The 21,314-nt window shown below is 38.4% G+C and overlaps 1 protein-coding gene across 19 annotated transcripts in view; it reads left to right on the top strand.

Moving 5' to 3' along the window:
* Positions 1 to 21,314, top strand: part of BRIP1 (BRCA1 interacting protein C-terminal helicase 1) — a 232,857-nt gene that overhangs the window by 35,606 nt on the left and 175,937 nt on the right. For all 19 annotated transcript variants that reach the window (XM_039507814.1, XM_039507813.1, XM_039507812.1 and 16 more), the window contains exons 8-14: positions 2,274 to 2,495; positions 3,454 to 3,653; positions 9,154 to 9,286; positions 9,900 to 10,054; positions 10,995 to 11,166; positions 11,280 to 11,420; positions 11,871 to 12,032. In XM_039507814.1, the coding sequence (XP_039363748.1) occupies positions 2,274 to 2,495; positions 3,454 to 3,653; positions 9,154 to 9,286; positions 9,900 to 10,054; positions 10,995 to 11,166; positions 11,280 to 11,420; positions 11,871 to 12,032 (1,185 nt within the window). The remainder of the gene's footprint in view (positions 1 to 2,273; positions 2,496 to 3,453; positions 3,654 to 9,153; positions 9,287 to 9,899; positions 10,055 to 10,994; positions 11,167 to 11,279; positions 11,421 to 11,870; positions 12,033 to 21,314) is intronic.

The raw sequence follows: 21,314 nt of genomic DNA, 5'->3' as shown, positions 1-21,314 counted from the left end.
TTTACTGGCTCAAAATTAAGAGTTTAAGGACTTAATTAACTGGGTTATGTAAGTAGTAATTTAGAGCCTTTTCTCATGTGGATAACCCACCACAAATCTGGAACAAATAATCTGCTAATGATGCTAGCAGAGATACACCGTGCTTGCTCACCCTATGATAATAAGTGTTATTGATAACATAATTTGTTCATCATCATCTTGGTTAACCAAATTTAGGATTTCTGCTTGCCATTTCAGAGTTGTTTCCTTTCCACTTTTGCAGCCTGCACTTAAAAGAAATAAATAAAACTAGACTGCAAAAGCACAGCAGAATTTATTTATTTACAGATAATCTGCAAAGCCTAACAAAATTGCCCGTCTTTTGCTGCTTCATAGTGTATATAAAAGTTCTGAAATGAATGTTCCAAAAAGTAGTGTATTTCTGCTTGTTTTCGCATTTAAAATATCAGGTCTTGACTTCCCTGTTTTTGCTAGACAAATACTTAAGAGAAAAGCTCTTTGTGCAGGTTTCAATCCTTCCCTTATTCCCTGTTCCTTCAGTTGTGAGCTGAGCAACTCTTATTCTAGTTTTCTAGTCCTTCAAGAAGTCCTGCAGCAAAACCTTGATACTGATAGTTGTAAGGCAAGTAGAAAATTTTTTCCAGCTGCCTCTATTCCCTGTAAGGAAGCTAAAAAGGGCCCACACACTTTTTTTTTTCTTTGTTGGTCACTTTTAAAATATATCAGCACCACACATACATTGATCATAAATGTAGGAAGATTAGTTGGGAGTCATTATATGCCAAAAATAGTGTGTGTTTATAAGCAAATTAAAGGTTTTAATAATTGTGAGTATGTACATCCAGTAAAAGGTTTTTGCTGGTTTCCAATGTATGACTCAGACTGTAGAAAACTATTGAGGCTGATAGGAACAGCTTTTGTTGTTGGCAAATTGTTTTGAAGGATATATGGTCATACTGTACCTAGTTTCTGTTTTATCCTCTTGTTGGGGCTTCAGGTTTATTTTGTATTCATCAAGTATAAGTGAGCATTTGCTTTTTATGCTCCCAAGCTCTAAGGGTAAATAGTAGTGGTAATGAGAGCCAATTACACTGTCACTTTAGGGTGTCTGTGTTAACCAAGACTATATTACAGAAGTGAGCTGATAAGCAGATAACTGACAATTTGTGAGCGAAAAGACACTAAGTGTGATAACATTTCAACTGACAATCTGCCCCTTAGGGTTGTGTTACACTGTTAAAAAGGGATGGGCTTTCCTGTTCATGTTATCAATCTTCATATGACTAGGCAGCCTTAATTGCCTCTAGTCTAAAGTATATATTTCCAGGGATTTATTCTCTTCTTGGTGGTTTGTTTACTTAAAAGTTCATCAAAGAAAAGATAGAATTCACAGCAACTAATTTTATAGTTAAAAAAAAAAAACTGTACTCAGACAGACTAGAACAGAGAAATAATAGTTGTTTAGTTATACCTTAGGGACACCAGTGTTAACCAGTGTTAAAATTTTAAAATTCTCCACTCCTCCCTGGAATTCCAGGGTATATCTCCAACCCATAAATTAAGATTTGCCTGTCCAATTTCTCTCCTACCCCTCCAGGAAAAAAACAATAAATAAACCCAAACCAACCTCAGAATGATGTACTTGAACACCAGTGGAAGGACTGCTGTCAAAGCAATGAGCAGAACTAGTATTATTTGCTTTTATTGTTAAACATGAACACCCTCCTGAGCTATTAGCACAAGCTCAGGTGGATTCTAATGTGATTTAAATTCGCTAGACATTTCTGGTTGGTAACTTGATGATATAAGAAAGTGGATATATTGGTGGGTGGATGTGAATGTGCCATATTATTTTATTTTCTATCCTTCCTGGTTGAATTAACCATATGTATTTGGATTTATTTATTAATTGCTCGTGATTTAGAATCCATCCCACCCTCTTCCACTGCCAGGTTGCTATTTGTAAAATAGATTAAAAATTTCTTTCGGTTCACTGGGACAAAACTCTGAAATGTACCTTACAGATTTATGTATAATAGGTTATAGGTCCTGTCATATTTGCCTGCTTCGTTTCTGCCATTATATTTGTTGTTGTTAAAATCAAAAAATAACAAGCGCTTTTAAAAATACCTCAGTGATTGAGTTGAAGTAAACAATTACAGAATAAGGGTTTTTTGGTTTTGTTTTTTGTTTTACAAAAAAATGTAAGTTCATGTGCATCATTGTTCCTAGTACAATATTTTGTTTTCAAACTCCCACATATTTCCTTTTAGGGCGGGTCCTGTGTTTACTACCATGGTGTCCATAAACTTAGTGAACATCATGCTCTACAGTTTGCACGTAAGAAGTGTCAGGCTTGGGACATAGAAGATCTAGTAAGCCTGGGAAAGAAGCTACGTGCATGTGCCTATTTTGCAGCTCGAGAACTCATGGTGGGGGCGGATATTGTATTTTGTCCTTACAACTACCTGCTGGACCCACAAATAAGAGAGAGTGTAAGTATATTTGTAAGTAGGGCTTGGTCTAAACTAGGAACTTATGTCGGTATAATTACATCGCTCAGGAAAATCCACACCCTGATGTGACATAGTTATGCCGACCCTACCCTTGGCTTAACAGTGCTATGTTGAGAGAAGGGTTTCTCCCATCGACCTTGCTACCGACTGTTGGGAAGGTGGATATCTATGCTGAAGGGAGAAACTCTCCTGTCGGCCTAAGCAGTGTCTTTACTAAGTATTATAGTGGTGCCTCTGCAGTGTTGTAAGAGTAGACAAGCCCTAGATTTTGTTTGTTGCACAGACTGAAGTTAAAGCGAGATGAATAAAGAATGTGATAAAGGCACATGGTCAACTTAAAACCACGTTCCTGTCTGAATACTTCCTAGTGTTACAAGTAACATCTAAATTAAAGAGATTAAAGAATATTTTTCTTTTCTTTCTTTTGCAATTTCCTTATTTTGTGCATATGACAGTACCTCTGGTAATAGTCAGTTTCACTGTTTTTTCCATTGTAGCTAATCAGTTGTGTGGATTTTTTACACAACAACAGAAGAGAAACTTCTAGGATGGCGTAACTACAAAAAGTGGACATGGGGGCTTAGGGAAGGTGTAAAAAGTGAAAATACTTTTATTTCATTAAAAAAAACCAACACATTTCAACCTGTGTGTCCTTTTTGCTATTAATTATACAGTACCATAAAAATACATTTTACAAACCCCCTGCCCCCATAGTATTTACAGGTAAGGACCAAATTCTGTCACTTATGCTGGCACCAGGTTTCAGTTTTGTGAAAAACCTAGGTAGTTTCTATGCTGCAGAAATTCTGTCAAGCTCTGAAAAAATCACTTTTCATTGCTTGCACAAGTGATGCAGTTCGGACAGATATTTTTTTTTAAACATGAACCTACTGACTGTTGTTTACTCATTTTACTGGACAATTGTTGTCTTTTGCAGATGGAGATTAACTTAAAAGACCAAGTCGTCATTTTAGATGAAGCTCATAATATTGAAGATTGTGCACGGGAGTCAGCCAGTTACAGTGTTACAGAAACACAGCTGAGATTTGCTCGAGAAGAACTTGATATCATGGTGGTCAACAACATCAGACGGAAGGACCATGATCCCCTGCGGGCTGTGTGCTACAGTCTGACAAAGTAAGGCCTATTTTAAAAAAAAAACAACCACCCTACTGCTTATAGTCCTTTTATGCATATCATGTACTAGAAGACACACTGCATAATTGACAAGACAACTTACAGATATACCTCAAACGCTATAGTCACCAAGCCAGACCTCTTGTTTTTCTGATTTTGGGCACCCAAGAAGGATTTGTGGCATTTATGAAAATTAATTGTTTAATGGATCATGGGGATATTTTCAAAAGTCCGATTTCCAGAAGTGACTTAGGCTCCTAAGTGCCTAACTCACTTTTTTTTCAAAATGGGATTTAGGTTCCTAGGTCATTCAGGTGCTTTTGAAAATTTTACTCCAAGACTTTGGGCAAATCCATCTAAATTTTCTGTGCATTTCCCCATCAGGCCAATCACAGGGATTTTGTGAGAATTAATGTTTGTAAAATGCTTTGTGAGCCTTCTGTGGAAGGTGTTATAGCAGTACAAAGTACTGTTAAGTCTGCATTAGAGAAACTTATGTTCCCAGAGAAAATCTTTCACCCTGAAGGTAGAGAAAAATTCCATGCAAACAATGTTTCAAGTGTTGTGAGAGTAGACATCCTCTGCTGGTTTAGTAAAAGACAATTGGAGTTTGCTTTAACTAAAGGCAGGGCAGGTAGCAACACCTATAGCTACCCAACACTTTTCATTTGCCAGTAATTTTGCCAAACATAAACCATTTGGGCTGATAAAATTTGCCAGGCAGGATGTCTGCCTAAGGCTGAATTTTTATTTTATTTTTTTAAAGTTTCACCTAAAATAACTCAGCCATTTCTGAGAACAAGGTCAGGGAGAAATGTTCTTTTTCCCTGGTTAAAAAAAATAAAATCTTACAACTGTTTGGTTGAGACTCTCTAATGCCTCCATGCTTCAGAACAGGGACTTGAAATTTCGCAAGTTGGGAGCACCTTGGTGTCAAGCATCCCTGTAAAAATTTGCCTAAATCTGGCCAAGTTATAAGGCTCTGAAAAATTGCAGTGTGCACATGCTCAGTAGAGACATGTTAGTGTTTGGCAGCTAAATTCTCCAAAGATTCTGTCTGCACTGATCATGCGCTACCCTCTCACAGCTTCTGTCTGTGGCCAGACTGTGCTTGTTTTGGCCCCACAGACCAACTAGGCATGCTCTCTCCCTTGGCTGCAGGAGCTATGTAGGACTTTCCCTGCAGTTGTTCTTTCCAGAAGTCACTGTGAAGCCATGCACAGGAACTGAGAGCAGGGAGAATCCTGTTTTATCAGTGCTCTCCCTGCTGGTGGCCTCCCTGCTGGTTGTGGAGTGGAAGGAGGCAGCAACCTAACACAGTGGTGAGGAACAGGGGCAAGGCATAAGGGATAGGAACCTGAGGGGAGCATGGTGGGGTTAGGAGCAAGAACTGGCAGGGAGGAACAAGGACAGAAGATAGAGGAGGGGAGAGGAAATAAGAACAAAGGTGAGGGGGGGGGTGAAGGACAGGAGCTATGGAGTGGAGAAGATCAGAATGGGTGAAGAAGAACATGGAGAAGAGTTGGGGGCAAGACAAGGAGACAGAGCAGGCGGGCAAGGGCAGGAGCTGAGTGGGAGGGGGACAGGTGTAGGAGCTGGACAGGGCAGTTGTAGAAGCAGAAGGGGCAGGGAGAGGCTGGGAGAACAGTGGCAGAGGGGTCTATAACCACTAGAACTTGGAACTGAACCCATTATTGATGAGTCTTAACATTCCTTTGCTGTCTAGCAAATAGCTGTGAAACCCTCTGGTAAAATGTCTCTCTCTGTTTCCATCTCCTCCTTGTGCCAGGGCCTCAGAGAAGTAATAGCCGTCTTCTATTACCAGTTACTCCATTAGCTTAAGTGGTAGTGGATAGCGTTGTGGATCTAAAGATCCCAACCCTGCTGATGTTGTGGAGGATGCATGTGGTCGGGGGTGAAAGTAATGCTGAAGACTTACCGGCATGGGGGCGGCGGGGGGGGGGGGGTCAGTGTCCCCCAGCCATCCCTTCCAAGCTTCCTGGCCCATGTCACCTGGGGCTCCAGCGGTGATTTAAAGGGCCCGGGGCTCCGGCCGCTGCCACAGTAGCAATAGTGGCGTCCGGAGCCCCGGGCCCTTTTAAATCACTGGCCCCGGGGCAGCTGCTTCCCCCCCCCCCACCCGCCCCACATCGGCAGCCGGGAGGGGCAAAAGGGGCAGCGACATTAAAGCCAGCTGGGTACGGGCTGGTACCGGCAGCCACTTTTTACCGGTACACGGTGCTGGTTTACTTTTACCCCTGCCTGTGGTTCTACATGCTGCAATTGTGTTTTTTGTGTTGAAGTTTTTTAAAAACGTAGGTATTTTTTATTAAAATTTCCTACATTAAAAGAATGCTAAGGTTTCAGAGTCGAGCACTTGACTTAGGAAATGTCAGAATGCAACACTGTTGTTTTTTTTTCCTACCGGGCCTGTCCTTTAGTGCACAGGATGGATGGGACTGAATCATGGTTGTGTAGTGAATGAAGCTCATGCCTGTAGGACCTCTGTCTCATTTGTTGCAGAATTTGGAAGGTTTATGGTGAATGAAGCAGGGAATGCAGTAAGAGAAAGCATAATTTTGTGGTTAAGGCAGTTTAATGCCACCACAGAGCTGATTGGAAACTGGAATTCCCATTCCATGGGAAATTCTGAAATGTTAAGAATAAAACTCATTCTGAAATGGAACAAACAAATGAAATTTCTTGAAATTGAAAAGTTCCAAAGTTTTGTTTTGAAAAATATAGAAATAATATTTTTTTTTTACCTTTCTAAGTGTTTCCGAGGCTCCCAGAGTTGCCTGGATAATCTGGGCTTTTTGAGGAGCCTGAAAATAAGGCTGCCCAGACTCCCAGCAGCCCACCTGCCTAAGAGCTGGGCAGCTTGTGGAATCTAGAACATAAGAATGGCCATTCTGGAGCAGATCAATGGTCTATCTAGCCCAGAATCCTCTCTTCCGACAGTGACCAATGCCAGATGGAGTGAACAGAACAGGGCATTTTATCAAGCGATTTATCCCCGTTGTCCTGTCTCAGCTTCTGGCAATCAGAGGGCTAGGGACACCCAGAGTATGAGGTTGCATCCCTGACAATCTTGGCTAATAGCCATTGATGTTTCTTTCCTTCATGAACACATCAAATTCTTTTTTGAAGCCAGTTATATTTTTGGCCATCACAACATCCCCTGGAAGTGAGTTCCACAAGTTTATTGTGCATTGTGTGAAGAAGTACTTCCTTATGTTTGTTTTAAACCTGCTGCCTATTAATTTGATTGGGTGACCCCTGGTGAAGATGTAAATAACACTTCCTTATTCACTTTCTCTACTCCCTTTTTATAAACGTCTGTCATATCTCCCCTTCGTTGTCTCTGGGCAGTTTGAGAGTCTTGGAGACATGGATGATAGTCTGACAGAATATTAAAATTTTCCTGCAAAAAAAATTTAAATTTTGCAGAAAGTTAATTTTCTGCCAGAAAATTGTTCCACGGAAAATGCCCAACGAACTTGACGGGAGAATGGAAATTTCTCTGCTCCTGCTACAGAGTTTCTATGTGATGTTGAGCAAGTCAGATAAATCAAAAAGCAGCCAACCTCCACCACCATTTCATTCTCCTTTGTGTTTTGACTGTACAGTGCCATATATAGTAGCTGCTACTGTAATTTAAATAATAAATAACTGGTACCCAACTGTGCATGTCCAAATATTCCAATTAAATAATTTCCTCCTTCATCAGAAACCTATCTGAACAGTGGAATAACAATAAGAAATAACAAAAGTGGCTTTGTTTATATTAACTGAGCTTATCTTAGTTACATTTGGGACAAACATTTTGTTATAATATTGGTCTGGGAAGTGTTGCTCATTTAGGAAGTCCCTGTTTATATTAGAGATTAGGTACACCTTCAACTTCACCCTCCTTTCTTTTCCATTTGGTGCCAAGGGTTAACATTTGTGTGCCACTGAGACAGAATAATTTCCCTGTGGCCACTAATTCTCCTTTGTTGGGTCTTTCAAATGTTAAACTTCTTAGCAGCAGAGGAGATCAACAAGGCTTGAGATTTGACCGCCTCTGGCTTTTTAACCTTATCAGAAAAACTCAGGTTGATTCTCTTGTCAAGTCTGCCAACCATAGGGAAAGCAGCGGGTGGAAAGCAAGAGACTGAGTGTAAATGACCAATAATTAGTATTATCTTTTTGCACAAACTGGCAGGTCTGGGCCCGTTGAGTGAGTAACCAGAAAAATTCTACATCCGTTTAAAAAAAGTCTCTTAAGTGCTTTCTAGAATCAAACATAAGCACATGTTTTAGTGCCCTTTCCTACACTTGAAAGGATTTGCCAGTTCCCCTAGTGGAAACACAGCTTATACTAGCAAAAGAGTGCTTGCATCCTGTGTTTCTTCCTCCATGACTGTAATGAAGGGATGTGGTTTAATTAGGCTGATGTAACTCATCTTGGAAATACTTCGCAATGAGCTGTATGGTGCAGGTTGTCACTCCTTCCTTAATCATACCAATTACAGAGGTAATGAATGGTCTTTAAAGCATAATAGCTTAAAATAAGGATTGGTGCAAGGCTACACAAACATTTCCTATGCATTCCTCACAAATTAAAGAAACAAGTTATATTTTTATGTCCTTTTAAAATAAAGTTTAAAAAAGAATGTATGCGGTGTGTGTGTGTGTGTGTGTGGGGGGGGAATGTTAACACTAGGGGATAGATTTTTCTCTGACATCCACCAGCATACATCAGAAGTAGCTCTAATTAAAGTCAGTGCAGTTCAAAGGTGTAAAACTAGCAGAAGAGAGAATGGAATCAGACCCTAAATGCAGAGCCCTCAACCTTTTGATTAAAGATATTAATTTGAAATAAGTACTGTATATACTCGTTCATTAGTCCGTTCCTTTATAAGCCAACCCCACAAGATGGTTAGGTAAAAATAGCAAAAACTGTATGACCCTTTCATAAGTTGACCCTATATTTCAGGGGTTGGCAAACTTTGGCTCCTGGCCCATTAGGATAAGCCTCTAGCGGGACTGGACATTTTGTTTACCTGGAGTGTTCACTAGCATGGAGCCCCCAGTGGCCGGGGTTTGCCGTTCCCAGCCAGTGGGAGCTGCGGGAAGTGGTGCCTCTTTCCGCAGCTCCCATTGGCTGGGAACGGTGAACCGCGGCCACAGGGAGCTGAGGGCCTCTGTGCCTGTGAATGCTCCAGGTAAACAAAACGACAATGTATTAGCTATTCAATTCAATGATTCCATAGAGTTTAAAATCATCAAATTTTGGTGTAGACACATTTATAAGCCGATCCCCGCTCTTTGATGCGTCACTTTTTTACCAAAAATATTAGGCTTGTGAATGAGTATATACGGTATTAATAATATCACAGGAGTATGGTACAATTTGTGAAGCTCATTCAGTTTTGCTTCCTGGAAACGATCATACAAGGTCATTGAAATTAATGCAGGAATGATTTACATTTATTATTACTGTCTTCATTTGCAGTTGGCTGCAGGAAAGCTCTGGTCAGCTTAAAGAAAGGGGATATGAAACCTCCTGTAAAGTTTGGAGTGGAAAGGAAATGCTCGCCATTTTGCACAATATGGGAATAACAAATGCTACATTTCCTATCTTGCAGGTAGAGTTTTCTGTTACAGAAATTATTATAAAAATGCATAATATTATTTGGTTTCATTTTTTAAAATACACGTACACTACTTTTTTAAATTCAGTCCAGTTTCTCAAAGCTGTCTTAGAAAAGTGTGCATGATGAAAATCAAAGGTAAATCCACAGAAACTAGTACAATCACACCTGCGTAAAAAAGTGCCAGTGGCGAATCAAGTTCTAAATCTACTAGAGTAATTTATTTTCAAAGTAGCAGACACTGACCTTGTTACAATGGTCTTATAATTACTTTATTTATGTTTTAACAAAGAATAACTGTGATCAGATAAAATTATTCAAAGTTGTGACAATGTAGTGACTCTTAGTTCTGTCTTTACTGACCCTCTACATTCAGATTGACTAACAAATCATATTTAGTGCATGCTTCAGCCAGTCCTTTCTTTCTGTACAGTACCAAGCGCAGTGAAAGCACTGAGTTAAGTACTAAGAATGTTATCTTCAGTCTAACTTCTCTAGCTGCATTGAGAGAAGTTGTTTTAAAATACTGTGGTGAACACTTTATTTGTATGCATTTGTTTTGGGAAGATTTTTAGGATGATATTAATGAGGAGTTTGCCTGTTGCAGAAACATTTTGCAGCTGTCCTTGAAAAAGAAGAAAAAGTATCGAATCTTCATGAAGGAGATGAGCTTATTGAGGTTCCTATTGTGAGCCCTGCCACTCAAATTGTGCTAAAAGGGTTATTCATGGTTCTGCTATATCTTTTTAAAGATAACAACAGGTTGGTGGAAATATATAGCCTGAATTGTGGACTTTTTTTCATTCGCCTTTCTACCAGATATATTTAAATTGCAAGTGAGTGCATTTTTGTAAACATCTGATTGTTTATATGGAGATGGAAAGATGGCAAATATAAATATTTCCCCTAAGACATTTGGGTAGTTTTGGTACGCATGATAAAGAAAAAATGAGCACTTGTGGGAGCCAAGCAAACTGGAGGCATGCATAGTACAAACATGCTCCTGCTTCTTTGCCAAGTTGTCTCTTTCTCAACTATTCAGCACCTCTGCTATTTATTTCAGTGTCAGGTTTCTCCTGAGCAAAATCTACCAATTAAACAGGATTGTGCCAAAAATTTTTCTCATGTGTGTAAACATCCAGTAAGTAGTAGGTTGATGTCACCAAATTAATTTTCTTTTTTATATAACTAAAATGTTGAGTATGGTTTCTCTAAAGGTCAGACTAGAATATTTTCTTGGCATGTTGCCTAACTCCAGTATGCAATTTAATTATTTTAAATTAACATTAAAGTGATCTAAACTACTCTTTTGATACCTTCACTCTTAAAGCCACTGTAGCTATTAAATATTTTGTTTTAAACTAATTCTGTAATACATGGTTTAGCAATTATAGGGGCTCTTTATGTTTCTTAAATGGGAAGTTGTATAACTTTTGAACCTTATATCTTAAATCATGGTCTTTGTTTCTAGTGTAGCGTACGTTCTTCCATATATTGTATGCACAGTTGCCAGCTCATTTTATTATAGGCAGAGTTTGGTACAGCATTAGCCTGGACAATTAAGGTGGAACCACATTCTGTTCACACTGGTTTTGTTGTTTCAGAGTTTAATGCAGAACCCACTTGACAGATATTATTAAATATATTTAACAAAGTGCCGGTTACATCTATTTACCAGTTATATTAATTTACTTCTGTATAGATTTGCAGATGACTACAGAGTTGCTTTGCAACAAACATATGTTTGGACAAATGAAAAGCAACTTGATATTCCAGATAAAAATGCTTTCTTTGTACAACCAAAACATCAGAGGAGTTCACGGCAGAAAACAGCAGTCCATACGCTTAACTTTTGGTGCTTGAATCCAGCTGTGGTAAGCTATGTACAAAGTGAACCAGCAACTCCTTACTGACCCTTATTTGATCACAAATACAAATATAATAGTTTGTACTGATTTTACAAAAATTTTTTTTAAATTTTCCCTAGGCCTTTTCAGATTTAAGTGGTAATGTCAGGACAATTGTTCTAACGTCTGGTACGCTCTCTCCAATGGACTCATTTTCTTCAGAACTTGGTGTGAAGTTTACTATCCAGCTTGAGGCAAATCATGTTATTCATAACTCACAGGTAAATGTTTACAGCATTGCTTTCACTCCTGAAACTTTAATATTCATTATAAATGGCAAGTTAAAATGAAGACCATATAAACTCGTTCTGTTTCTATAACTCAAAATGGAAAGAGTAAAATAGACATTTACTTGCATTGAGAAAATTGTCAACTAAGTGTTTAAATGAAACTATACTTGATATATAATAATCCTAAATAAAAGTAGTAATAGTAGGAAAGTAGTATTATTTCACCAGTACAGCTAAAAAGTAAACACTTTTAGCTGGTAACAGCCCCTCTCACTTTGGTAACTTGCTATACTCCATTCTTTCTGTTTATTGATTTTATATTCTTGTTCCTTCGCATTAATCTGTTCAGAAATAATCTTAATATTTTGTTTACTTCAGTTTTTACATTTCCCTATTAATTTGGTGTAAATATGTATCTAAATTGAAATATTAATACAACAGGTTTGGGTCGGCACCGTTGGGGCAGGCCCCAAGGGTCGGAAGTTGCATGCCACATTCCAGCATACAGAGACCTTTGAATTCCAGGATGAAGTGGGAGCACTTCTGCTTTCAGTGTGTCAAACTGTTGGCCAAGGGGTCTTATGCTTTTTGCCATCTTATAAGGTAAGGCAATTTTAATCCATATTCTTCTCTCTTTTAAAAACACACTTAAACATTTACTCTGTAACTTTTTATCCCTGTACATCAACAGCAGTGTCCATGTTGGAATTGCTTGGATCCTGCAGTTGATTGGTTACAAGTTTGCTTTTGTGCAATGTATGTTTTGTTTCATTATAGGAATAGTAGGAATATTATTGTTTTGATCACAGTTATCCAGAAAAGACTGGTTTGGGCCTCAGTGCAAGTATGCTTATGTGCATTTGGCATCTGTTAGAAAGGGATCTCAGTATGAAAATAAATCTTGGATAGAAAGTGTCACAGTTCAGGGCAACTTTGCCCATATTCCCCCTCCATGGTCCAGCAAGGGCACCTACTCTTAGGCTTCCAGCTCCCCAGCTGTCTCCTTTCTTGGGCAGACACCTCTTTCTTCTTCCAGACCAAGGTATTTCCAGACTGCACAGTTTCCTGCTTATACTGTGAATTCCCCAGTAAGACAGACTGCCTAGCAGAGGCTCTAAACAGCATAATTGTCCACTGGTTTAAGTTACCACACAGCTCTTTCTAAGTAAGTGCATTTATTCTTAAGGTAAAAGCATATTAAAAACAATGAAAGAACCTATGTGGATGCTAATAAGCTTACTAGAAATCACCATCACCATCTCCACAAGGGCTCTGGTCAGTATCAGTCCTTCCAATCCTTCCCTGAGGTTTGGGGCCCTTCACTTGGTCAGAGGATCCTGTCCATTTATTGGATCAGAAAGAAGGCCCTGAGACAATTTAAAATCAGGTTATTTATTGAAAAGTCCTTTCTTGTCTGCTGGTCTCTAGAGAATCCAGTTGGAATCAGTATATACCTCTTTCAAGGTGGTGGTACCTCTCGGGACATGTTACAACCTGAATGAATTTGTCTAATTCCCCCCACTCCTCTTCCACCTCCCTCCCCCCCCTTAGTTCCTGGAGGGATGTGTTCCCCCTCCCCCATGGAATTACAATCCCTGGCCCACAGTGGTACATACACTTAATACAGTAAGATTTAACTTAATTCAATAAGCTTTGTTCTGGGTATTGCAGGAAATTGCCATATCTGTTGCAGAAAGAGGAGATGTTCAGTATTTTTCCTTGAACTGTCTCCATGGGTCTGGCTTTTTAAAACCAGTTTTTAAAAAACTCTTACCATTCAGTTGCCTATCATCAAAGGCAACTTTATCGTGTGCATTGACTCAGCAATTAAGATGCCTTTTGCATTTTCTTTATATGCAGTTTGTATAATATACAGCCATTTCATTTCTCTTTCTTTTGATTATTGTTTCATTTCACTTCACTATGGATTTTAGCAGTGTTTTATTGAATCAAGTGGAAATTGCACAAAGCCCACTGTCCCAAGGGATCAATTTTCTTTGTTTCAAAGCATGTATTACTAAATTTTATTGTTGATAGGGTGTGTCATATGGCTAAGACTATACCTCAGTGATAAAAAATGAAAGTTCATATTCTTTTCCCATAGTTCTTATTGTTGTACAGAACTCAAATCTGAGGAACAGAATAAATGTGCAATGTAATTAGGAGTACAGGTCTGTTTGTTTCATCAAACTGTAACTGTGGTTGGATTGCAGTAAACAATTTAGTAAAATCAACAGTGGTTTAATGTAAACCTTTTAAAAATCAAAACTGGTATCACTGGAAAAACTGCACCAATTTGGAGCCACTGATGCAGTTCAAGATTTCTCACCGCTTTGCTGATGTCAGATGTCCCACAAGAAAGAGTAATTTAAAACCTGAAGGAATGGATAAAAAGAAAATGTCCTTTTGTGTGACACACTACTTACATTATGTATATTTTAGATCAAAGGGAATACCAGTTCTTTATCTTGCCTGATGTCCATAAAGAGCTGCAGTCATCAGTGCAGTTACTAGAAATAACCATTAGGTGACCACATTAGACCATACAATGTAGAATTGGTAGAAAAAGGCAGACTATGAACTATAATCCATCATTCTAACTCACGAAACCACATGTATAAATGTGCAAGACTAGCAAGCTGAAAATAAATCTTAAATTGTCTTCTAATTTTATAGCTAAAATTGAATCCCAGACATTTTTTCAGTTTGTGATGTATTTATGTAGAGCAATAGTTGTGACAATGGTACTGTATATGTTGCGTGGAAGTTGTTTTTTGTGTGTATAAACAAAATATATTTGCTAAAAAATTATTTTTTGAGAGTAAAACTTATCTCCATTGAAAATGCTTAGAGATCAGAGTAGTAACTGGCATATTTAGTAAGAATGAAAGAAATTGCTGATGAGCTCAGGTTGTCCCCTCCCCCTTCAAAACCCCAGTTGGCCTCATGCTTCACTGAAAGGACTACTGACAAAAAAAAAAATTAAGTGCATGTCTACGCTGCAATAAAACACCTGTGGCTGGCCCAGGTCAGCTGACTTGGGCTCAGGCTGCAGGGTTATAAAATTGCAGGGTAGATGTTTGTGCTCAGGCTCCGGGTCTCAGAACCTGGGCTCCTGCCCAAGCACAAATGTAATGTAATAATTGGAGATATACCAATCTCCTAGAACTGGAAGGGACCTTGAAAGGTCATCAAGTCCAGCCCCCTGCCTTCACTAGCAGGACTAAATACTGATTTTTGCCCCAGATCCCTAAGTGGCCCCCTCAAGGATTGAACTCACAACCCTGGGTTTAGCAGGCCAATGCTCAAACCACTGAGCTATCCCTCCCCCCATGTCTACACTGCAGTTTTAGAACCCCACAGTCCAACCCTGGTGAGCCCAAGTCAGATGACCCAGGCCAGAGATGGGTGTTTTATTGCAGTGTATGCATACCCTATGTGTTTTTTCTTGGTGGAGGCACTTCCATGGACTTAGTGAAGGTATTGATAAATATGCATTTCAGAATTACTTTAAACACCAAAATACAGACACCTACAAAGGTCTTAAATATAAATACTATGTTAATACATTCATATGGGCCAGATTTTAAATGGAAAAGTCAGGAAATTGAATTGTTTCCCACAGCAACTTGAATTCAATCACTTAAACGTAACTAGTATTTTGTTACACTGTATGTGGGGTCAACTTTTAGGACTTTATAAACAAAATAGGCAATAAAGGCGTTACAGTTACTATGGAACAAGTGATTTTTCTAACTTTTTCACATTTAGTATCATAATCATCCATGGAGTGTGGCACTCCCGATATACACTCGTATCTATTTATATATGTTTTGATTTATTAAGAAGTGCCTACCAATATCTCTAGGCACACAGACCAATTTTTTCCTACTGAGGGGCTTAAAGTGAGGCACTGACATACAAGTAGCCTGATTTTTGTAAATTGAAGTTGCAAAGGAACCACTGAGCTAGAGCATTCCACCCAGCCAACAGCAGAGTTTCTGTGTGAGCTGTGGCAGCTCAGTGGCTCTAAAAATGATAAATCTAGACAAACTAGAAATTCAGCAATAAAACTAACATTAGAACTGAACATCTCATCACATCACTCAAAGACTCCCCCCTCCTGGTCTAACTTCATTAAGCTAAAATTCCAAATAAATAAATCCGTATTACAGTACCCCTGGATCCTAAAACTCAAGCCCATCAAACCAGTAAGAGAGAAATATGTTCCCCTCTCACTCCAAAGTATAAACTGGGACTGAAATAGGAATGGTGTTAGTTCTCAGAAAAACTAACCTATTCCAACAGGGAATGTGATATCCCACAACAATGATTTAGCAAGAAAACATTACCTTAGCATTTATTCAAATAATATTAATCCTATCTAAATGTAAATGATGCAGTCAGACTTTTCAGAACATAAGATTTACTATACCAGATACAGTCCATGAAATATAGAATCTTGTCTCTGAAAATCCTGACAGAGAACCTCTAACTGCAAGCTGGCAATTATGCAATGCTGTACATGATGATGGAGAGAAATTTCCTCTTACACCTGTGATAAGTTTACAAAATCTAAGCTTTTTCTCCATTTTTTAACCATATTCATTTCCCAGTTGTACAATACAGCCCGATGCAGAATGAAAGAAATGGCATAAAAAGGGGCAGCAGTAGAGAAATATGGGAAATGTGATTTTAAAATATCCTTATTAGTCAACAGAATACTGCATCAGGATGTCCTCAGGTTAACATAGGAAAGCAAAGGTCCCCAACACCAGGGATCTCTTGAGCCATGTTGCTGTAGGAACTATCTTGGTTTTCCTTTCTCTATCCCTCCCTTTGTCAGGCCCTTTGTTCACCAGTGCAAGGCCATTGCTCTGTTTCCCTATTGAGAGGTGAGGAAAAATCTCCTCTTGGCCATTGGTTGCTAGGTGGGACTATCCCACCAGTTGGTGCTTCCAGTGTCTCTTTTGGATCTTTCATTCCCATGTGGAGCCCCTATTCAGTTGGTTAGTGACTGTGGTTTCCAGCCAGGCAGTTATGCGAGTCCAACATCTTGTCCTTTCCCTTCGTACTCAGTGCACAGTAGTACAAAGTACAGAGGGAAACTGAGGTGCACTGGGGAAGTTTAATACCTCTGAAGTTTATGATATTGTGGAGATTTGCTAAATAAATGTGCATGTCTCTCTTTTTTGAAACATGTTAATCAGCTTGTTAGTTCTCAAAGGGAGAAGCATCAGGAGCTGCTACTTCATAAATGAAATTAATTTAATTTCCCACAAAAGCACATTATGTATTTCATTTATCTAGCACTTTAAATGTTTTCTTCCTTATTTATATAAAGAGAAGGTGTCAGGTTGAAACTAGCCTCTGAATATTAGAGTTTATAAAATATCTGCGTATTGCCTTTTTTGGGGAGAGCTCTGAAGCTATGATTTAACACTCAGGCCCAAGTGTAAAGAATGGATGTTGTAATAGTAGTTATTGGATTTGGGAGATGAAGGAACCATGCTACTTGATGCAGTTTGTAACTATACAATGTCAAGTGACTAGAGCCAGGAAATAAGGAGTAGTCTATTATCAGTACCCATGTGTTGCACCTTTATTACATGGTGTCAGAAATAAAAATTTATTTGTGGCAAAAGTGGAGCAAATGAAACCACTTGAATACCCCAGTCTAGAAAGAAATAATTAGGAGTCAGCTATAATGTAAGTAAGTACATTTCTCTCTGAAGATTTCAAATTACTTCACAAACATTAATGAATGTGTCCTTCCAAAACCTTGCAAGGTAGGAAAGTGTTATCCCCATTTTACTGCTGTGGAAATTGAGGTGCCAAGAACTACAGTGACATACTCCAGATCACATAAAAAGTCTATCAGAAAAGAAACGCCCCAGACTTCATGTGCCCTGACCTTAAGAACAAGTAGCAGCAAGTTTGAAAATGTTGATGTGCTAATAAGAAGATGCCAGTCAAAGACTGCATTAAACTAACCATATAGAGTAGAAGCTGGCTGCTGCTGATAAAACATCTCAGGTGAAATTTATGTGACCAATGCTCGTTGCTATGGAAACTAGCATCATACTTATTTACTGCTTCCAGTGCTAACAGGTGCAAAAAGCATCCATTAAAGGCCTCAATTTTTCTGTCAGTTGCAAGTTTCAATTTAGATATACTTTCCTTTGGGGGGGAAAAAAAATCAAAAAAAAATCAGTGCCTCTTGCATGTTTCTCCTACTTCCATTGAATTATAGTGGTGATTTGCCCTCATTCCACTCAAGTCTGGCCATTAAAAATAAATGTTTAGAATCTATAGTCATGTTTCTCAATGACCGGTCTGTTGACTGGCACCAGTCCCTGAGATCTCCCTGACAGTTTAGGGAAGGCAGCAAGCAGGTCCCTGATATCAAAAAGGTTGAGAAACACTGATCTGTACGACATTACCCCACCATACTATAACAATTTTAATGTATATAAAATTTTGAGCCCAAACTACTTTATAGTAACCCATTTAAGAAGAAGTTTTTGACAAGCATAGACGATAGTTTCCAAAGCCCTTAATATCAGCTGTATTTTCTCTCTCCCTTTCCATATATTTTGTCATATTAACTGGACTAATAAAAGAATAGATATAGTAGTTACATATTTTATTATTCAGTTTACCAAGCTTGATTCATTCTTTAACTTTTCTTGTATCATATTTCCTTGTAAAAGAAGCATATAATATCCCACTAAAAATGTTTTCTCCTTATACATCTAATATGAATAATTTCTGTAAATTACAGTTGTCAATCACCAGTAATACTTTGAAAATTCTGTACAAATAATCTGTATTCTGATTCTTCCTTCTTTGTGATAGATTCTTGCCTAGAGAAGGTAAATATAAATATATTAAAAGGAACAAACACTTTTTTTCATTCCTGAAGGTACCACTGTGATATGATGATAGAACACTATGCTTGCACAGAAAGTATGCTGTTGGTCTAACAAAACATTGAGAATATATAAATCTGTATATATTTTCACACAATTGAAATATTTCAAACATATGTGAGATTTTAGTGTTTTGTCAGTTGTGAACAATGGGAAGTAGAGATTTCACGATGGGTATTCATTGTTCAGCATGCAGCCTATATGTTTACAATGAAAAATTAAATTGAAATATATTTGTCAACTGTGCCTTTTTCTACTAACTATGATTTCATAAATTCTGAATGTTCAGACTCCAAGCTGGAAGAGCTCTTTTTGAATGAAGCCCCAATGAAGCAATTATGTGTAATATTTAGCAACATCTATGGCAGAAATACAAGGCCCTCATTCAGTGGAAATGTCCTCCTGCTCATCTAAAGGAGTGACGTCCTTTTGTATTAAAAAAATGTACCTTTCACAGCCTTTAGACGCACATACATTCAAAAACATAATTTCATTGAGAATGTCAACTTGACACTAAGCTGTAAATGAAAGTCCAACTCCCTGAATCATCTTCCTGAAGCAAAAGTATGATCAGCAAACTAGGGCTTTTCTGTTCTCTGTTTGATTAGTGGGGCAAATATTTCAAGACTGTTGCTCCCTGCAAGTAAGTCCTCAATGAGAAACACCCTAATTGCAATCCACCAGAGTAAATTTCTGGGAACTTTTTCTCTAAACTTTTGGAATCGGGCATGAAGACAGAGATAGTTCATTACATAGCCAAGACCCAAACCACTTGTAGATTTAACAGACAGCACCTTGGATTGTGCCCAGAAACCAGTTTGAAGCCACAGACTCTATATAGAATACTGGTGTAATATTCTCAGCAAAATGGGTGGAGAGCTGCATTTTGTACTAGTTTAAAGTGTTAGTGGTCTTCAAGAGCACATACAGCTTATTGCAGGAATCTATCTGGAAGCCACAAGTGCATTGATATCCATACTAAATAGCTGGAGCACTGTGTTCCCTTCTTCCACTAGCACCACTGCTACCTTATCCAGACTGATCCTGTCATCTAGCTCTCATCCAAGCGTCAGAGAAAATTATACCATCATCAGATTGAGGGCAATGCAGCCAAAATTGTTTTACTGTTATCCACCCTCCCTTCCTTTTTTCCTCAGATAGGTGCTTTTAGAAATCTAATTACAGAGATAAAGGATGAAAAAGAAGAGTGAGAATAGAAACCTCTTTATTCACATGAGAGCTCCCCCTGGGCAAATGTACCTCCCTCTGAAAGGAAAAAATGGAAATGGAACCACTAAAGCACAACTCCCATCTGTTTTCTGTTAGTATCTGCAGGTACATCAACAATATCTCCATTGGCAGTAGTATCAAAGGTTGCTGAAAGATCTAAAACAATGCATCTAAAACACCTGTGATTTAATTGTTAACCAAGATCAGCACAATATTTGCACCAAGTTATGGTTTAAAATCAGATTCGAATGGGGTCAAGAGTATCTGAGAATTCCGGTTCATGTTTTACCTGCCTCATCTGCTAGTTGTTCAGTAACATTCCCTAAAAAGGAAGATTCAGAATTGACATCTAAGATTAGTGTGTGTTTGTATGCTGATTATGTCCAATATACTAGAGCCATAAACAGTTGTATCGAAAAATCCCCACTTGATTTCTTGTAGCAGAAAAAATTCACTCTCTGAATATGAAGTTTCACTTTGAACATAATACTAAATACTAAGAACTTATACTCTTCATAGCCTTTCAGCTGTGAAGAGGGTTTTGTGTGTGAGAGAGAGATACCACAAACACACAATCTGAATTGTCTTATATTTTTGTAAGATATCATGCACCTGTATGGGTACGGAATAGACATTCCATCTGCTACATTTTTGTTATTGTGCTGTGATCTATGATCCTATATAGGGAACTAACTAATTGACATAACATAAGCGAGCCCAGGTCATTCTCTCTTGTGAGGATAGCGAGGCAGGAAATTATTAAGCTAGCACCTAAGAGGGGTTATGAGTTTTCTTAAATAAATAAAAATGTTTAAAGGATTTTTGGAGTCATCAAGTGGTATATATTGTTATCTCATGTACATACATTATTATTATTATTTCTTATTATAATTACTGCTACTTTTGTCCTCCCTTGCTCTTCCCTGTTATTGTTTGTTATATTCACTTACTGCATCTTGTATTCAATTATATGGTAGTTCTGTGAGGCAGGAACCATGTCTACCTGTATGTTTGTACAGAGCCTAGCACAATGAAGGTCCAATCATGATCAAGGCCTTTGAGCAATACTCTGTGTGTGTGCGTGTGTACAAATAAGGTACTAAGAATAAACAGCATATAAAACGTTAGTTTTTAATATAAAATTTAGAGGGATGCTGAAGTAGTTTAATTCTGTTTATATATGAAATATCAATAAATACCTACTTACAGATTTAAAATTTTCTAAGTAAAATAGCCTTATAAAATGGCTTAACCTGAGGGAAGGAGTTGATTGGCTGGTAAGTAAGTTCAGCTTCTGTGTATTTCAGTAGATCACCATAAGTTTGACCTTGTTCGCCACAGAATTTTATATCAACATGCTCACAAAAAGAAAGGGAAATTAGTGTGTGTGTGTGTGTGTGAGAGACAGTTTTGTCTTACGTTGTATATTCAGAGAACTGTTACTGGATTTAAAGTGCGTTAGTCTTTTAGGGTATGTCTACACAGCAGTGTAAGCCTAGAGTTAGTGGGACTCAAGTCAGCTGGCACGTGTCATGGAAACCCTGGGCTTGAGCATCTACTTGCATTTTAACCCTAGGTTAAGGATTTTCTGACCCATTCTCAAACCTAATGCTCTGGCGTCCACACTGCAGCGCACAGACCAGAATCAAAGTAACTCTATCCCAAAGTGCCTAGTGCTCCCCCACCACCTCAGTGTCAACACTCTAGCCCTATGAATGTGTTG

Source organism: Mauremys reevesii, linkage group 20 (genome assembly GCF_016161935.1).
Source record: "Mauremys reevesii isolate NIE-2019 linkage group 20, ASM1616193v1, whole genome shotgun sequence".
Classification (NCBI taxonomy): domain Eukaryota; kingdom Metazoa; phylum Chordata; order Testudines; family Geoemydidae; genus Mauremys; species Mauremys reevesii.
The sequence above is the reverse complement of the archived record's forward strand: the minus strand, read 5'-3'. Positions and strand labels throughout refer to the sequence as shown.